Source organism: Tursiops truncatus, chromosome 15 (genome assembly GCF_011762595.2).
Source record: "Tursiops truncatus isolate mTurTru1 chromosome 15, mTurTru1.mat.Y, whole genome shotgun sequence".
In the NCBI taxonomy this organism is placed as follows: Eukaryota; Metazoa; Chordata; class Mammalia; order Artiodactyla; family Delphinidae; genus Tursiops; species Tursiops truncatus.
The window spans coordinates 47240370-47258862 of NC_047048.1; the positions used below are offsets into that span (position 1 = coordinate 47240370).

General features: G+C 41.8%; 1 protein-coding gene across 5 annotated transcripts in view; it reads left to right on the top strand.

Annotated features, from left to right (window-relative positions):
- Window positions 1–18493, top strand: part of TASP1 (taspase 1) — a 239744-nt gene that overhangs the window by 212360 nt on the left and 8891 nt on the right. Inside the window, exon 13 of one of the 5 annotated variants that reach the window (XM_073792646.1) lies at window positions 47–1700. The exons of 3 other annotated variants lie outside the window; for them this stretch is intronic. In XM_073792646.1, the coding sequence (XP_073648747.1) occupies window positions 47–211 (165 nt within the window). In that variant the 3' untranslated portion in view covers window positions 212–1700. Of the gene's footprint in view, window positions 1–46; window positions 1701–18493 lie in introns of those variants that run through there. One more of the 5 variants, XM_033839024.2, reaches the window with a different exon arrangement.

The window sequence follows — 18493 nt, forward strand, 5'->3', positions numbered from 1 at the left end:
AAACCTGTCTGGTGGGAGCGGTCAAGTTATTAAGTCCCGTTTGCAGAAATGTTCCTGTTATCCCTGCTGGTGGCCTGTGGAAGACACCTTGCTATTTAACATGAAATATGGGAGGAAAGAGAGTGGAGAGTCCTGCCTTAAGCCCAAAGATATTTGGCTTCCAGTTGCATCGCTTGACATCTGGTGGACGTGGTTTTCATATTGCTGGTAAATTCTCCAGCTGTTGGTATTGATGGGCCAACAGATACAGCTGCTCCTCTTGCCTCACTTGTAAATTATGTGTTTGACCTTCCTTGCAGAGAGTTCATCCCTTTCCCTTTCTTCCTCCTTTGAGCCTGTGGCAACAAATGCTTTCCCCCAAAAAACCAACCAAACAAAAAAACCCCAAAACACTAAAGCTTTGGTTGCTGAATTCTATTGATAAAAAACAAACAAACATCTCTTCTGTCATAAAGCCTGGAATTTTATTGTATTGCAAGTATGACAAAGTTATAGATGACAAGCTGAGCTCAAAAGAGGAAAGAGGGGCTATAGCAAAGTTTATATTCTTTTTAAGAGAGTAAGCCTTTGGCCTACCCCCTGGTTTCCTGATTTCTGTGAAAGAATTATTGAATTAGTGGCATACCCATTCAAGCATGATGATGGGTTTGTGAAACATGCTCTCATATGATATTGCAAACCACAGTAGCAAAATGAGAAAGAAGGCATCTTTATTTTATTTTACTTTATTTTATTTTTGGCCGTACCATGTGGCATGCAAGATCCTAGTTCCCTGACCAGGGATCGAACCCATGCCCCCTGCAGTGGAAACACGGAGTCTTAACCACTGGACCGCCAGGGAAGTCCCAGAAGACCTCTTCAAAAATTGAAACAACAACATTTTTTTAAATTTAAAAACTACTTCTGAAAAGTTTTTTTTTTGTTTTTAATTTGCCCTGCTTTCCAAAAATTGCCTTCTTTCTGCTTGTTACCAAACTCAGAAACTAAAGCCACCTGGCCATTTGAACATTTTATATAAGCTAACTGTTTAATCCAGGTTAATACCTTGAATTAAAGTTCACCTCAAAATTGTACTGCTTCAAAAAGGCTGGATAATAACTAATATCATTATAACCAGAATCCATATGTAATTTGAATAAATAGAGGTAGGTTCTTTTATAAGTTTCTTTCTTTCTTTTTTTTTTTAATAGAATGCTCTTGTAGTCGTATCCCTTAATTTAATTTCTAAACCCCTTCTGTAGCATGAGTTAAAGAGATTTCTTTTTATTGAACCAAAATTAGGGCATTGATACCAGTTGGATTTAAAAATCAGATTGCCTGTATCCTACCCAAGATAGCAGACAGTTAATGAATGGTTTTTAATAAACACCCAGTGTGTATGGACTACTATAATAAAAACAGATGTTAACATTGGCATGGAACTTATTCAGGTATAATAAGTGAAACCTAGGTTTCTTTTCCTATGTAGAGGTCATTTTTTATAACACAGTGAAAATACTGTTATAAAAATTAATCCTTGAGGAGGAGCAGTCTATTTTATGGTCGTAAGGTGTTTCCTCACAGATTCTTATTAGTTACAGGGGGAAATAATAAGTATATTTTGGAGAAACCAGGCAATAACTTGACCATGTGATCAAAACTAATGTCGTGAGTGAGGGGCAGATGGACATATCATATGCCTCTGGATGTGAGAACCTGAGAAAGACACAACATCACTTTTGCAGTATCCCATCTGGAAGTGCACAGACTGAATCTAACCACAAGGAAACATCAGACAAATTGAAAATGAAGAACATTCTAGGAAGAAAGAAAAAGGGGACTATATTCTTCAAAAATGTCAATGTCATAAAAGACAAAGGCTGAGGAAATGTTCCAGATTAAACAATGTTAAAGAGTCGTGACAACTAGTATATGCAATAACTGATCCTAGGCTGAATCCTATATGGGAGGGGAAAAATGCCAAAAATGTATTTTTAGGTCAATTTACAAAATGGGATATAGATAGTAGAAAATGTTGTATCATTTAAAAATGTACTTGTTATAACTATACTGTGGTATGCAGGGAAATAGTCTTACCTTTAGTACAAACTGAAATGTTCGGAGGTAAAGGGCCATAATTCTACAATATCTTCTCAGTGGTTCAGAAAATAATATTATGTGGATGGATGGGTGGATAGGTGGATAGATAGATAGCAGATTACAAAGCAAACGGAGCAAAATGTTAGCAATGGGTGAACCTGGGTAAAGGATGTATGGGTGTCCCTTGAACTATTCTGTAATTTTGAAATTATTTTCAAATAAAAAGTTTTTAAAAACATCGCCCTTTTATATTATGGCACATTTGATCAGTTCTTGCAATTGAAATGAACAAGTATTGGAATGGATGCAGTGCCAGGCAGCTGGAGCCTAGGTTCCCCCTTCACTCCTTGCAGACTATGTGACTCAGTGTGGTCGTTGTGCCTCTCTGATCTCAGAGGCCTCATGTGTAAGATGAGAGTAAGAAAACCTGACTCTGCCTTAAGTCCTTCCTGGGATCAGGCTTGATAGGAGCAAGGAAACAAAGTCTTATGTGTCTGAATACAGATGAATGGACCCTGGTTAAGTCCTTTATATATTATGGGTATTGTATATATATGGCCCTTCCTCCCTAGATATTTGCTTGCCATCTGCAAAATTCTAAATTCTACATTGCAGATTAATAAGCATATATGTTGCTGTTCAGTTTTTGGTAGGATTTTTGTAACCCCAAATGTAGTATCTACCATGCCTTTTTTTTTTTTTTTTTTTTTTTTTTTGCGGTACGCGGGCCTCTCACTGTTGTGGCCTCTCCCGTTGCGGAGCACAGGCTCCTGACGCGCAGGCTCAGCGGCCATGGCTCACGGGCCCAGCCACTCCGCGGCATGTGGGACCTTCCCGGACCGGGGCACGAACCCCTGTCCCCTGCATTGGCAGGCGGACTCTCAACCACTGCGCCACCAGGGAAGCCCCATGCTTTGTTTTTTTGAAGATAGTTTCTGGGGCTTTTAAAAAATCTCAGTAAATGTCTGTGTACAAGGGACAGCACGGATGAGATTTCTGAGAGCTTTTTGATAGGCTTAACTTGTGTATCAAGGAAAGCCATGGGTGGATGACTTAAATATAAAACATGAGGTACATGGGACTTCCCTGGTGGCGAAGCAGCTAAGACTCTGCGCTCCCAATTCAGGGGCCCAGGTTCAATTCCTGGTCAGGGAACTAGATCCCACATGCATGCCGCAGCTAAGAGTTCACATGCCACAGCTAAGAAGCCCACGAGCCGCAACTAAGGAGCCTGCCTGCCGCAACTAAGACCCGGTGCAACCAAATAAATTAATTAAAAAAAAATGAGGTCCACAAGAGGGAGTTACCAAAAGAAGTGAGAAAAAGACTTCCAATTAGTATGAAGAAAGTCACAAGAGACCGTTGCCTCTACTCCCAGTAATGAGAATGAGCTGGATAAACTATAAAGTCATAGATTTAAAAAATTATCCCCAAAGCAGAATATGGTAGAAAAACTTAAATGAACTAAATTCCAGAAAGAGATAAGCCTTTCCTAGGAGAGAAAAAAGCTCTGACTGCTTCATTCCTGGCAAAGCAGCAGGAGGAGGGTTTTTTAAAGGTGTCAGCAAGACCATCTATAAAGAGGCAGTGTGATATAATAAGAGAATGGGCTTTGGAGTTAGCCAGACTTGGATTTCCATCCTGAAACCCCTGCTTTGTAACCTGGGACAGGTTGCCTATCTGACCCTTGGTTTCCTTATCTTTAAAGTGGGAATATTACCGAAGCTTTCCGAGCATTCTGAATATTAATTGAGTAATAAACCCAAAGTGCATATAATAGAGCTACATACACTGTGATGGGTGATGGTTGTGGTGGTGGTGGTAGAAGTGATAGAGAGTCTCTCAGGGCTGTCACCTTGCAGCTCCGCAGCCTCATTTACACTGTAACCGTGTTCCCAAACGTGCTGTGTCCATTGCCTACCACAGGAGTGACACCTCCTGGATTTTCACCCTGCTTTCCTGGTGGAGATGGTAGGGGTTATTACATTTTGACAAAACGTAACTCTAGCTTGTAAATATAAACCAACTGACAAGTGAATTCAGAGATCCCAGAAGAGGAAAAAAAATTGTTTGAAGCTGCAGGAATAGACACACACACATACAGCCCTGCAATTCAGGCCAATATGGTAGTAACGGAGCCCTTTCAAAAGCTTTCTGACTAGATGCCTACCAACTTGACAGCATCACAAACTTAGGCTTTTAAATGAAACCTAAGTTGCCTGCAGCATTCCTGATAAGCTCACCTAACTAATTTTCCCTTTAAAAGTAAGAGGGAAGAATATTGTTTACTAGCTACTGTTGAGTATCTCTTGTGTGAACGCAGGCAGCCTTCCCAGATTCCTCTGAGCTCTAGACAGTGGAACACCTTTGGGTGTGTTGACCATGAGTTCCTTAAAAGGGACTTCAGTTCAACGATAGTGGCCAGTGACAGTCACTGGGTGGATATATTGGATCATATTTTAGATTTATGAAGAACCACTTAGACACAAGTTGGCCTTGGTCTAAGCCAAATTTTAACTGCTTCTGATAATCTAGTCCCCATGTTACTCAACAACTGAAGGAGTCTGATCCCTGGCAGGAAGCCAACTGCCCTGAGATGGTGTTAGGTGCTGCCAACAAGCTGTGTACTAGGAAAACATCCCAGACAGCTAAATTTGGCAAGTGTGCTTTATGGAACAGAAGGAAAAGTGGCTAATCAATGATTTTGCTTGTACCTTTTAAGCTTGCCCAGAATTCCAAATATAGAAAACTGCATTTCTTTTCCATGCTCTTAAGACTTCCAGGAGGATCCCATTGGGTTTATTTAGAAAGTTCTTTAGACAAACAGGAGAAGATTGTAGAAGGCTGAGTATGTGAAAAACAAACTTTAAGACACAAGTTTCCTCAGCCTCAAGTTTAGTTCTAAGAGTAGTTGGTAATTTTATTTTTGCCTAATTAGTCTTATGCCATCAGTTTCTTCCAAATGATTCATTTGACATAGCTCCAAAGCAATAAATAGAATAAACACAAAGAGGGAATTCACCATGTTGGCAAGAGCATAAATCTTCCCAGAGGTATTAACCATATTTATCCAAATAAATCTCATTTTAATCATGGTGTAGGGTTAGATCTCTGCAAAGATAAATGTCTATTGCTTGGACTTGTAGACATTCCATGTTAGTTGGAAGGAAGTGAATAAACCTTTTTTTCTGGTTATAGTAACATAGAAAATAATGAAAACATTAATTTCTCTACCTCTATATACTTACATAGCCATCAGCTTACATAGTTCACATCAGGTGTGAACTTAACATTAGAATGTCACCTTGTTACCTTCTAGTACCCAACATTTTAGGTAAATATGTACCTTCCCAAAGCAGACACGTGCCTGCATTTTACGCACAGAACAACGCATAAGTGTGAGATGTAACTGAGACAAGCATTCATGAGAATGATCGGCCTTATTACCCACAGTGAGCAAGTAATGGTTACAGGATGGTCATTTCTTTCTCTTGGTTGAAAAGCAGTGGACAAATGATGAAAGGAATCTTTTCTTGTTTTTTTTTTTTCAATCTTAAGACAAAAAAAGCCATAATCTTGATCATGCCATTCTTGTTTCTTGTTAACTTTCTAACTTGAAACAAGGTATTGGTTTCTTTGATTGTAAAGATTCAGGATCACCCATTGATTTTATGTTGTAAGAACTTCTATTATATTATTTTTTCTTAAGTAGGTGAGTAGTGATGGGAACTGAATCTACAGGTATGCAGTCAGTATACACGGAGGTACTGATGGCCCCACAGGGCCCCACACACATGGGCATTCATTCCATAGATAACGCCTTCTCTGAGTGGCTCCCTGTTGAGGTTGAGGGTAGAACTTTGAGTCCAGATGGTTGTTTGGATGCAACATTTTATCCCCACTCACCCTCCTCCCCAGTAACCTGCAGATTTGAGCTTAAAAGCTGAATTCATCAGCAGATCAGCATTTTTTAAAAAATTGAAAATGTTTACATAAAAAATTTGAACTTACATAAAATAGAAATTTTGAATAAAACTTTTATACAAGACTTAAATGTTTTAAGTTTTACATAAAGAGGTACAATTTTCTTCCTCCTGGCTTGTTTTTTCTCATAAGAGTAGATTTGGCCACACTGGGACCCACTTCCTACATGGCCATGATTAGTTGGAGCCAAGTGGTAGCCACCCTGTTTGGTGGGGCCTGGACATTCCATTCTGACAGTCCTACACCTGGCCTGTTTCACTTAGACAGGCATCGGAGACTGACCCGTGTTGTAGATTTTGAACGCTAAGCAAAGTCTATCTGCTGGAATACCTTTTCATTCCAGTACCATTCATTCAAATAATATAGTTTCTGTCTTCTTTAAAGCCTTCATCTTGGAGCGTCCATTCTGTCTAATCCTAAGGATTAAAATTCTTCTCTGATGATTATTATGTATGAGTTTTATGTCTTATAAGTAAAGCAGTGCTGTAAATTGGTGAAACTTTAACATTTTAGTAACAACTAATTGAGACATTTGGATATGGTTGAGCTACTCTCTCTATTTGCATTCTTTTCAAATACTTCTGGATGCAATAAGTGGTACGTATGGCGATTTACTTTTATGCTCTTGAGCTGTCATCACTGCACTGTACATGTTTGGACTACACTGTCTGCTGCAGTGTTGAAGGCATGAAAAGAAACTTAATTTAGAATGAGGGTTGTGTTAATGCTTCGCTATTAGGAGATGCTCAGGGTACTTGGAAACAGCTTTTTCTTCACTTGAAATAGAAAATTAATCGTATTTTGAATGTACCTCCTGTAACAGATGAAAACCCCAATAATCCCGATTTCTTCCATTGATAGGTCTTGTGGATATTATGGTAAAATTTTGAACAGTTAGAACCTGCTAACAGTTAGAACCTGCCCCGTTAAAAATGGAAGATCTTGGCAAAACAAGCTCTTACTAGGCAGTTAGTAATAAGCCCCAGTAGCCCCTGAATAAAACATGCTTCCAACCCAAATTTCTACAAATTTCCAAAGCCAGGTCAGACAGGAAGGACCCAGTCTTTAAGGTGATAACCTCTTAGGTACAACAAGTTCCTGAACCTCGCAATTTATGTTTTTGTTCAGTAGGCCACACTTGGGGCAAAAAAGAAATAAATACAATCTATAAGTTTTTCACCATCAAAGATGACAAAAATTCATTTCTTCTTAACTTCAGTTAATCAGTATTAGAGCTAATCAGGGATTTATTACAGTGATTAGTAATGATTAACTGGGAAGGAAGCCTTGATTCTTTGACTTTGAGATTTTAGCTACTAGAAAAAGTCACTTTACTTAGGAGTACAGTTTTGATGAAACATAGCGGCTCATTTTTTAAAACGAAATATTTATTAAACAAATGCAATTGAGTGCCTATTATATCCAGGTACTTTCCTGGAAACATGATAGTGCACAAAAAAGCGAAGAATCTTTGTACTCCTGGCCTGACACACTAGTGGGGAAAACAATAACCAAGATAAATAAGGTGTAGAGTATGTTTGTGATAAGTGCTAAAAAGAAACGTGAAGCTGGCAAGGATTTTAGGAAGTACGAGGGTTCCGATGTTAGGCAGGTCTCACTGAGAAAGTGACGTTTGAGTAAAGCCTTGGAAGATTTATGGGAGCAAGGCAAGAACGTCCCAGCATGGAGAACAGCAAGAGCAGAGGCCTTCAATCAGGAGTGAGTGTTCCGGGTGTGACGGAGGGACAGTGAGAAGGCTGGTCTTAGTGGGACAGAGTAAGCCATGGGGGACCAGACCATGTGGGTTCTTACTGGTCACCGTCAGGATCTGGGCTCTTTCAAAGCCCCTGGAGGATAGTGAGCAGAGGAGTGACAATGTCTGGCTCACATTTTAAGAGGCGACTCCAGCTGCTGAAAGGGAGGCAGCGTGGACGGCCGTTGCCACCCGTGAGTGACGATAATGAGTTGGACTAGAACGTTAGCTGGGCAGGCGGTGAGAGCCAGTTGGCTTCTGTGTCCATTTTAAGAGAGAGCCGACAGGAGCTGCCGATGGATTGGACAGAGGCACAGGGGAAAGAGAGAAGACAGCAATGAGAATGGAGTTGCCATTTACCAGTGGGGGGAAGAAGGTGAGGAGGGAGGAAGCAGGCTTGAGGGGAAGTAGAAAGAGCTCAGTTCTGGATGTGTTCATTTGGAGATGCCTGTTAGGCATTGAATGGAGACGGTCAGCGTGTGGTTGGATGTGTGTGTCAGGAGAGAGGACTAAGTTGAAGATGTGTATTTGGGAATCTCAGCATATAAATGCTTTTTTAAAATTACAAGGCTAGGTGTGATCACCCAAGAGAGGGACCACAGCCAGGAGAAAAGATTTCTGAGGAATTGCTGTGTTGATAAGTCAGAGAGGTGAAGAACCCAGCAAAGGAGACTGAGAAATGGCCGTAGAGGCTGGTGGAGAACCAGAGGAGAGTGGGGTCTTAGAAACCAAGGATAGAAAGTATTTCAAGGCCAAGAGAGCGATCAGCTTTATCAGATCCTGTACTCTGGGCCCATGAAGTTAGGTCTGAGGACAGACCACTGGATTTAGCATTCGGAAGTCATTGCTTACCTTGGTAAGAGCCGTTTCAGTGCAGCGGTCAAGGCAGAAACCTGAGTGGAGGGGGTTTAGAGAGAATGGAAGGAAAGAAGCTGTGGAAACAAGAATAGACAAGTCTTTTAAAGTATGTTGCTGTAAATGGAAGCAAAGAAATGAAGTGGCAGCTGGAGGAGGAGGTAGTTCTGGAAAGTTATTATTCTTTCCTCTTTCTCCAGTGGAACCAGATGCTTCACTTTATGTCCAGAACACTGCACAGATAATTTTCTACAAAATGAGTTGAGGAAAAGTGGCCCAACTCTTGAGTCCTGGGGTACCCCAACATTTAGTGGCTGGGGAGGTGAGGAACTGAGGTCTCAGTATTAGAGTAAAAGAGAAGGGAGGTTTCATCACACTCTTTATAGGAGTTTGGGTGCAGCTGGAATTGAAGGACGGCATCCGTTGACATTTGGGATGAGCTGGCTTACAGAGTCCGTGGGTTCCTTTATTGAAGAGTGTCTGAACTTCACGTGCTCCCATGCCTGTCTGGCTCTGAGAAAAGTGGGCTGGGGCTGACATTTGACCAGGCTCCTTTTTTTCAGAGAGCCTCTCCCAGGACCAGCAGAAGCCAGCCTGGGAAGCCTTGCCCTCTCTCGTCTCAACACCTTAATAGTTCTTTGGTGTCGCACGGGTCAGATCAATAAGAAGTCAGGAAGCAGATGGTTTTGACGAGGAGAACTTTCTTCAAAGAGTTTGTTGGCGGTTTTTATTTTTACCCCTCCCAAATTCCTCACTGACAGATCAACTGAAATTCTCAGGAAATAGTCCATTACACAAATAGTAGTTTCACTCTTTATGGTAGTTTCAACATTAGCCTTTCATTTCTTTTCAAATACAAGATGCTCTTTTCAAGCTATAGTAAAATCCATGTTATCTGGCAGCTTACCAACCAGAAGACTGTTACTGACATTTTGGGTTTTCACTCAGTACAAATCATCTGGATGCTGAGTCTTCCCCACCAGGTTCTCCAAGAAGGGGCCACCTGGTTGTCTTTACCAAGGAAATGGCAGCCCAGGGCTTACCGTTACAGGAGCGAAGGTAAACCCCCGGCCTTCATGCTGCACATGGGCCTGCAGGGCTCGACTAGATCTCCTCCTCTTAGCTTCACACCTCCCGCTCCCATTAGCCCCTCAGAAAGAAATATCTGAAATATGAAGTTCCTTATATAAGGTGGCGCAGCTACCAAGAGGTGGAGCCAAGATTCAAGCCAGACATTCTGAACTCCAAAACCAAAGCTTCTAACCACGTAGTTGTCAGGAGAGGCCTAAGCTGGAGGTGTTTATTTGGGAGTCTCCTCATATAGGTGCTTTTTATAAAACTACAGGACTGGATGAGGTCACCAAGGAGTGACCACAGATGGGAGAAGAGGGGCCTGAGTCCCAGGTAACTCCCATGCATTTAGCGTGACGGGACCTGCAAAGGGGACTGGGAAATTGTGGCCATAGAGGTTGAGGAGAAACAGGTGACGGTGGGGTCCTGGAAGCCAAGGAAAGGAGGCGTTTCAAGGAGAAGATGGTGGTCGTCTTGATGCAACTGCTGGGTCCTGCGCGGACAGTACAGCTATTTTGTTCATTCTTTTCTTTGGCAGTGCTCAGGAGTGGCGTGGGAACACAGTCATGCCTCCCAGAATGGGTCTTGAACAGTTAGAAAGGACATAGATTAATTTCTCAATAGATTATGTTGCTGCATTAAACACTCACTAAATCACTCTGCTGCATAATTAAGAAAATACAGAAAAATGACAGGGAGAAAAAAAAAATGTAATCCTGGCCCTGAATGAATCCTTCTGGAATGCAGTGAACTGCCCCACTTTAACCACTGTTAACATTTTGATATAGTTCCTTCGGCGTCTGCAATTGCGATTTTTTTTTTACACAATTGAGATTGTTTGGACCACATGGAATGGCATATTTTGCTTTATTCTTTTTTAAAATCAATTTTTAATAGAAAAATAGTCATGTACCTCTTTGAACATTTGAGAAAAAAGGTAAAGAAAATTTTAGAAATCAGAGTAAAGACTATAAAAGGTCTCCACAGTCTCAGAATGCACCATAAACGTGATTGTATCAGAGGTGTGTTTCCGTGTTGTCTGTATGACACGTCTACTGTCCCTCTCACTGCCTGCCTCCCTCCTTATCCAAAAGGTAGCCTAGGGACAGGCTTTGTTCCTGCAGAGATGGGGGTGCAAATCCTAGGGGCGAGGGTGGGGTGAAAACCCAGCCTCCTGGCCTCCACCCTCAGATACTCTGATGTACTGGGTCTCAGTAAATGGTCCTAACACCACTATCTAAGAGCTCCACTCTTAAGTTAGGCCGGGTCTAAAGAGAAGGTGATACAAGTCCTAGGACCAATTGGGATTTCAATTACTTCTTGGGGCTATTTTAAAAAAATCTATAACCTGAATTCTAGGAAAATTTACACATGTGAGGTTTTTGAAAAAAAATATGTAAACCGCATTTAGAGGGCCATTCTAATGCAAAACTATAAAGAATGTTAGAATTGGAAAGAACTCCCAATATAATTGAGGCGAATTTTTCATTTTCACCTACGAAGATGCTGAAGCCCAGAGATCTAGTGACCCCCAGTTCAGAGACTCTCCAGTCCGTCCGCAGCAGAATTAAGGCTCAAACCCAGTTCTCTGAATCCCAGAATCATCCTGAAATTTTTTGGTAAAATGTGTGGCAGTAGCTTTTCCGAGCAAGCCCTATTTCACCCTGAAAAATAAATTTGTGTCTCTTAACAGATTTAGAATTTGATTTAGAATCCTTCACGCTAAGGCTCTGTGGGAGTAAAGAGAGCCCTAAATTTGGAGTCCAAAGGCTTTCATTCAAGTCTCAGTTTTTCTACCTCCTCTGGGACCATAAGCAAACCACATAACCATTCTGAGCCTCCCCTTTTTTCCACCTGAAAAATAGGTATAGTATACCTATGTCTAACTGAGAGGATATTTTGAAGCCATCTCATTGATGCAAAGGCACTATGGAAACTAAAGCATTATGCAAATGTAGGGGCTTCGTATTTTATTAAGATTTTACAAGGAACTAGTTTCACAAGGAACTGGCTTCCGCATCCTACAGAGACCTAATTGCCTTCAGAGCAAGATCCATGTGTGTTTCATTCTTCTGTCCCCTCATAATAAGTGCAGAATAAATACTTCTAAATAGTGGAGAGCTTTTATCACCTTTAGCAGAATGGAATATCCATGATAATTCTTCAAGTGAGTGACGCTATAATAGGTACTGTGGGCTTGCCCTGTTTATGTGGATGCCTTCACGGGGCTTTTAAGATAAAAATAAGGGGCAGCGTTGTCTGATGTTGCCTCTGAAGTGTGGTGTCGTTGCATGGTGAAAGAAGTAACAAAAGTTGCTGAGAGACTGGAACAACATACTGTTCTCATCAGACCTCATTTTCGTCTTATTTTAAGGCTCCTTGGACATGATATTTCTATGTGAGAACAGTAGAACTTTCCCTTTATGTAGGCTTGTTTCAGGACTAACAACGAAATCTGCCATAATGCTGTCTTTGTGCTTTGTCCACATTTGCCAATGGTCTTTTATGGCATCCTTGTTCTAAATGTGGAAAACGAGGTAGGGGCGACATGGAGTAAAATGACTAACATATGGCATTAATTTTTCAATCTGTTGATATTTCTGATTTGTTGGGTTGAACTTGGGAATTACATCTTCACATTGCTCTGGCCCATTTATTACTTTCAGTTGAAGACAATGATGGGATAGAAGTAAAACGCTTGTTTTTAGACTCATTCACAATGTATGCAAAAGCTAAAGAAAGTCAGTGTCAGAGAAGGTTAAACTTTGCGAGGCTCCTCTAGAGACCGTCTAACCCAGAGTCCTTGTTTTACAGCTCTGAGATTTTCACTGATTTGCCTGATATCACACAGGCTAAGGAAGTGAGCACCCAGATCTTTTGACCTGTAGTTAAATGGGGTTTTATTCTGTAAAATATACACATTATTCTGGATTATATTAAGCAGGTTCATGTGAAACTGTCAACTAGCTGAGTACATCTGCTTTCAGGATGAAGTCTGAAGACCAAACTCTATTTTTAGAGCAGTAAACTACATTCCAAACTTTAATGCTGCACACAAAGAATGCTCAGAATATTCTTATTCACAAGTTGTGTCTCCTTGAAAGACAGCTCTTGAAAGCAGTGGGGAGGGAACCTCTGGGAAAAGGATGGGAGTTGGGGATAGTGTCTCCGGACTCAAGTCATTAAGGAAAAAAAAAGCCCATAGTAGATACAAAGCAATAAAAACCAACCAGACACACTTCCTCAGCACTTCCCTCTGGAATTGGTCATTTAAGGCCTATCACATTTGTGCCAGTAGAAGAAAGCAGAGAGTGACTGTTGTCACATCAGGTAAGAATTCACTGTGTAAGGGCACAAGGTGTGCTCAGCCAGCATGCCACCTCCAGCCCCAACTCTACACACCCCGAGTAGCACAGTGATGATGCAGAAGACAAGCTGAGCCTGCAGCTAAATGGGTCTCTATTCTACAAAACATACACATCATTCTGGGTTGTTTTAAGGAAGTTCATGTGACACTGTTAATAGATTGAAAAATATAAGTTACCTAGGACTCAACAATTTGAAAAATAAGGCAGAATTAACAAGAGAAGGGAAAATGGTAGGGAAAGGAATATCTGTCTCTTCAGATATTTATGGTAAGTTGTAAGATTGAGTGTGAGACATTCTTGTCCCGCTCTCCAGGAGGGAAATTGCCCTGCAAAGAAGGTAGCCCTCCTGCTTTCCATATTCCTCTGAGCGCTGAGTTCTGCAGTTTCATTCATGCGGCAGGACGCAGCAGACCTGCCAGGCACGCAGCCCACACCTGACCACTGTCGAGTTGCTGCCGCCCCCGACCATCTCTCTCAGAGAGGATAATGTGCATGTAGTTGTTGAGGTGAATGAACAGATGATGTCACATCATATTATTTCCATATTTTGTGTCCATCCTGGGAAATACCTAGACTTTTATTTTCAGAGTTTTAAGTAAAGTTCACAATTTCAATATCACTTTGAGCGTTTAATTTATACAAATCTCTTCAAAAATTTGTAACAGACTTACAAGCTATAATCAAAAACTACAAAACATGAAACTAAAAACTATAAAATGTCTAATTTGCCGTTTGCTCTTTCATTTCCCAAATCCTCATTAAAAAAAACAAAATCCTCTATTGGCTTAGCAAACATACAGAGCCCCTTCCATGGGCCAGGCTGTCTTTTAGGTAAGGAGGGAACAGCAATGAACAGATAAAACTCCTCGCCCTCGTGGAGCTTTTGTCCCAGTGGAGGAGACAGGCAATGAATGGGATCAAGGAGCAAAATGGATGGCTGGTTAGATACGGTAAGGACATAGGAAACGTTGAGGCAGAGAGGGTGGCAGTAGTGAAATTCAGGTGAGTGGCCAGTGTAAACCTTCCCCAAAAGGCGGCTTTTGAGTAAAGATCTGGCAGAAATGAGCAAGTGAGCCACCTGGGCGTTGGATGGAAGAGCTTTCTGGGCAGTGAGAACAGCACGTGTAATGGCCTCGAGGCGGGAATGTGCTGCGTGGTTGAGGAACAGCAAGGAGGCCAAGTGGAGATGGAGAGGAATGAGCCAAAGGAAAGGCAGGAGGATTCCAGCCAGAGAATGAATGCAGCCCACAGCATATGGGGCACTGTCGGATTTTACTCTGTATCTATTATGGACTAAATTCTGTCCTTACCAAATTTTTATCTTAAAGCCCTAACCCCCACTGTGATTACATTTGGGGATGGGGCCTTTGCAGAGGCGATTATGGTCAAATGAGGTCATAAGGACAGGGCCCTAATCCAATAGGACGTCTTTATAAGAAGAAATGCCAGGGATTTGCACACACAGAGAACAGGCCATGTGATGACACTGGGGGAAGACAGCCATCTGTGAGCCACACAGAGAGGCCTCAGAAGAAACCAGCCCTACTGATGCCTTGATCTTGGACTTCCCAGCCTCCAGAACTGTGGGAAAATAATTTTGTTATGGAAACCCTAGCAGACTAATACGCTGTGCTAACCTTCAATTGTCTTTGAGAAGAGAACTTTCTGCTAAAGAGTAAAGCTGATCTTGAGCAAACTTAACTAGTTTAACTGACAACAATACTCATTTTGTGTCAGCCCAAAAGGAGCTACTCATCCTGCAGGTACTATATTTGACTTAAAACAGGTGAGCCTACAGATTAGTCATCCGAAACACAGCTAGCAAGTCAGTCCAGCCCATTTTTTTCATAGGGGCAGTTTAAAAGCAGCTCTCACAATTCTTTTATTTTTGTCTTTTAAACATAGAAGAGTTCGCCTTTGGCTGGTGTGAATGAAGAAGATGCTGTACCTCCTTCTTCCATCCCTATTTCTTCCCCAAACTGTGCTCCCTCTGTAATCTCTTACCATCTGCCTTCAAACAAAACTGCCTTCTTAACATCACAAGAAATGACGAGGGGGAGAGCATTTGGCTGCTTTTGAAGGTTTATTATTCTGAACCCTGAAAAGGAAGAAAAAGAATCAAGTGTTTACCCTTCCTTTCTTATATGCACTTTATCGTGGAATACCAAAAAGTTGAGAAAGTTCTTTATAGAAGAATTCCAGCTATTAATGTATTGACAGTGATAGAATTAGGAAACCACTTGTTGGTAACTCTTGAAATAATGGGGTCTAGGCAATGATTATCAGTGACTGCTAAAACTGAGCAGAAGCTTATTGCAAGGTTGACAGGCAAGGAGACAGGAAACACAACTTAAATTTGTCTCCCCATCTGGGGTTCAGTCAAACTTTTATGAGTTAGGGGAGGAGGGTTGGTGTGCAGAAGCACTGGTGGGGCAGGTTTTTTATTTTTATTTTCACATCTTTACTGGAGTATAATTGCTTTACACTGGTGTGTTAGTTTCTGCTGTATAACAAAGTGAATCAGCTATACGTATACATATATCCCCATATCCCCTCCCTCTTGCGTCTCCCTCCCACCCTCCCTATCCCACCCCGCTAGATGGTCACAAAGCACCGAGTTCGTCTCCCTGTGCTATGCAGCAGCCTCCCACTAGCTATCCATTTTACATTTGGTAGTTATGTCAATGCTACTCTCTCACTTCGTCCCAGCTTCCGCTTCCGGTGGGGCAGGTTTTGATTGGAGGGCTTTGGAGCTTGGCCATTTATGGTAAGGTGTGGTAGATGGGCTTCAGCACCGGACCTTCCTGGACAGCAGACCCTTCACTTCTGAAAGGGCTCTGGAGTTCAGGTTCAGGTCAGGCCCTGGTCCTTTGGAGGGGGTCGGGGGAACAGGTTTGGTTCCAGGTTGCTTGAGGTGCACATCTCCTCTGCATGCTTCGGCTGCATGACTTGAGGTTTTGTTCTGTTGTCGCTGGAAAACAACTCAGTATCTTGTTAGAAACAGGATAGGCCCAGTCTGGACTGGTTCTATGGTTACAAAACCATTAGGCAAAGGTTGGTGGGAGGATCGGGCTGCCACCATCTGAACCCAATGGACCAATAATAGTAACCGCACTGAAAGATGATCACAGATGTTAGGGCCATCTGAGCACACACCATAGGCAGAACACAGCCCCACCAGTGGGAAATTATTGCCGAAAATGCCCTTCTAAAGAAGGTAGCTGCGACTTTACTCTGGTGAGGGAATGCAAGGGTTGCCAGATTTTTCAAGAGTATCTAGAAATCAAGATGCTTGTATGCAATTTCCCCATTTTGAAATATTTTCTATTAATATCTTTAGAAGTTGGAAACACTGTGTGGCTCAAACCAAGCAAACTTATCAGCTCTCCCTTAGGCCCAACACTGCTCTCCAGTCCTATTTGCTGTCCAGTGCCGTGGCCTCCAGAGAGCCTGCCCCACTTCCTTGATCCACATCCATGCTCTCTCTCTCTTGACTTCATTAGCATTTGTGGTTGGGTATCTGTGGTACTGTGATTTAGCATAAGAAGTACATATTTGTTCCTCCTCCAGGGTTCCTGACTCACAGCTCCCCAAACCCTTGGAATTTCCCAAGTGATAATAGCAATAGGAGCATCTTTTGCTATAATATTTGATCTCTAGTCCTCAGTTTCTGAAATCATTTCAGAGCCGTAAAGGTTAAATGGGTATCTTGTTACTCATAGCAAGCCCCTTTCAAGCACACCTGGGTTTATTTTAATGAGGTGACTTTTGGAAAACCCCAAGGTAACCTAAGCTTGGGGTCTGGTTACCAGGGGAACCAACCATGTGACTAGAGGGTTAGAAATTTCAGCCCCACCCCCTGACCTATGGGGAGGGGAGAGGGACTAGAGACTGAGTTCAGTCACCAATGACCAGTAACGTATTCAATCATACCTATGTAACAGCGCCTCCATAAAAATCCCCCGAAACACAAGGTTCAGAGGCCTTCTGAGATGGTGAACGTGTGGAGATTTGGGGAGTGGTGCCTTCAGAGAAGGCATGGAAACTCCAAGCCTCTTCCTACCTTCCTTGCCTATGCATCTCTTCTCTATCTGGCTGTTTCTAAATTATATCCTTTTATAATGTAAACTGTTTTCCTGAATTTCATGAGCTGCTCTAGCAAATTAATCAAACCTGAGGAGGGGGTGGTGGGAACCTCTCATTTATAGCCAATTTATAGCCATGGGCCAGAAGTGCAGGTGACAACCTGAACTTGCGATTGGTATCTGGCATTGTGGGGAGACAGTCTTGTGGGACTGAGCTCTTAACCTGTGGGCTCTATATCCTGGTAGATGGTGTCAGGCCTGAGTTAAATAGTAGGACACCCAATCAGTACCCACAGAGTTAATAGCTTGGTAGTGTTGGAAAACACATTGGAGTGTTACACCCTCTAAGTGTATGGTCACGTGCCATTGTTAATGGTTTTCTAATCATCTCATATGGCCTTACTTGTCTTCCCAACAACATGACGTGTTCTTAGAAGGTAATTTGCCAGTATTCTACCACTTTGGTTTTCTCTGTAGCACCCAGGCACGCTGAGCTGATTGTTTTTGAGCCATCGAAGATTAATGATACAGCAAGCAGGTATATACAAAGCCCTTAGTAGTTAGCAAATACTCAGCAATTGTTAATTATTGTATCAGTGAGAGCAAAACAGCAGCATCAAAAATATTGGCCTAAAAATGTCCATTTTCTTCAACCTTACCTTTTAGCATGCAGCTAATTTTTCATTAAAATATCTCGTTCTATTTTTGAAGACTATCAAACATTTCAAATAGAATTACCCAATTCCGGGATATCAACTAATGTGTAATAGATATTATGCTGCATAATGTTTTGTGCTATGGCTATGTGTTTGTTTGAATAATAAGAATCTAATGTGTTGACACATGCTTTCATTGCGTGCAGTATCTCATGTAGTCCTTGTCAACCTGATGACAAATGCTCTTACAGTAAGTCCCCTACATACGAATGAGTTCTGTTCCGAGAGCAAGTTTGTAAAGTCCACCTTGTTCTTAAGTCCAACAAAGTTAGCCTAGGTACCCAACTAACACAATCGGCTGTATAGTACTGTACTATAATAGGTTTATAATACTTTTCACACAAATAACATTAAAAAAACACAAAAAATAAAACATTTTTAATCTTACAGTATGGTACCTTGAAAAGTACAGTAGTACAGTACAACAGCTGGCACACAGGGGCTGGCATCGAGTGAACAGGCAAGAAGAGGTACTGACTGGAGGAGGGAGAGGAGGTGGGAGATGGTAGGGCTGAAGGATCGTCAGCAATAGGAGAGGGAGGGCAAGCTGCAATTTCACTCATGCCTGACATTAGTGCCACA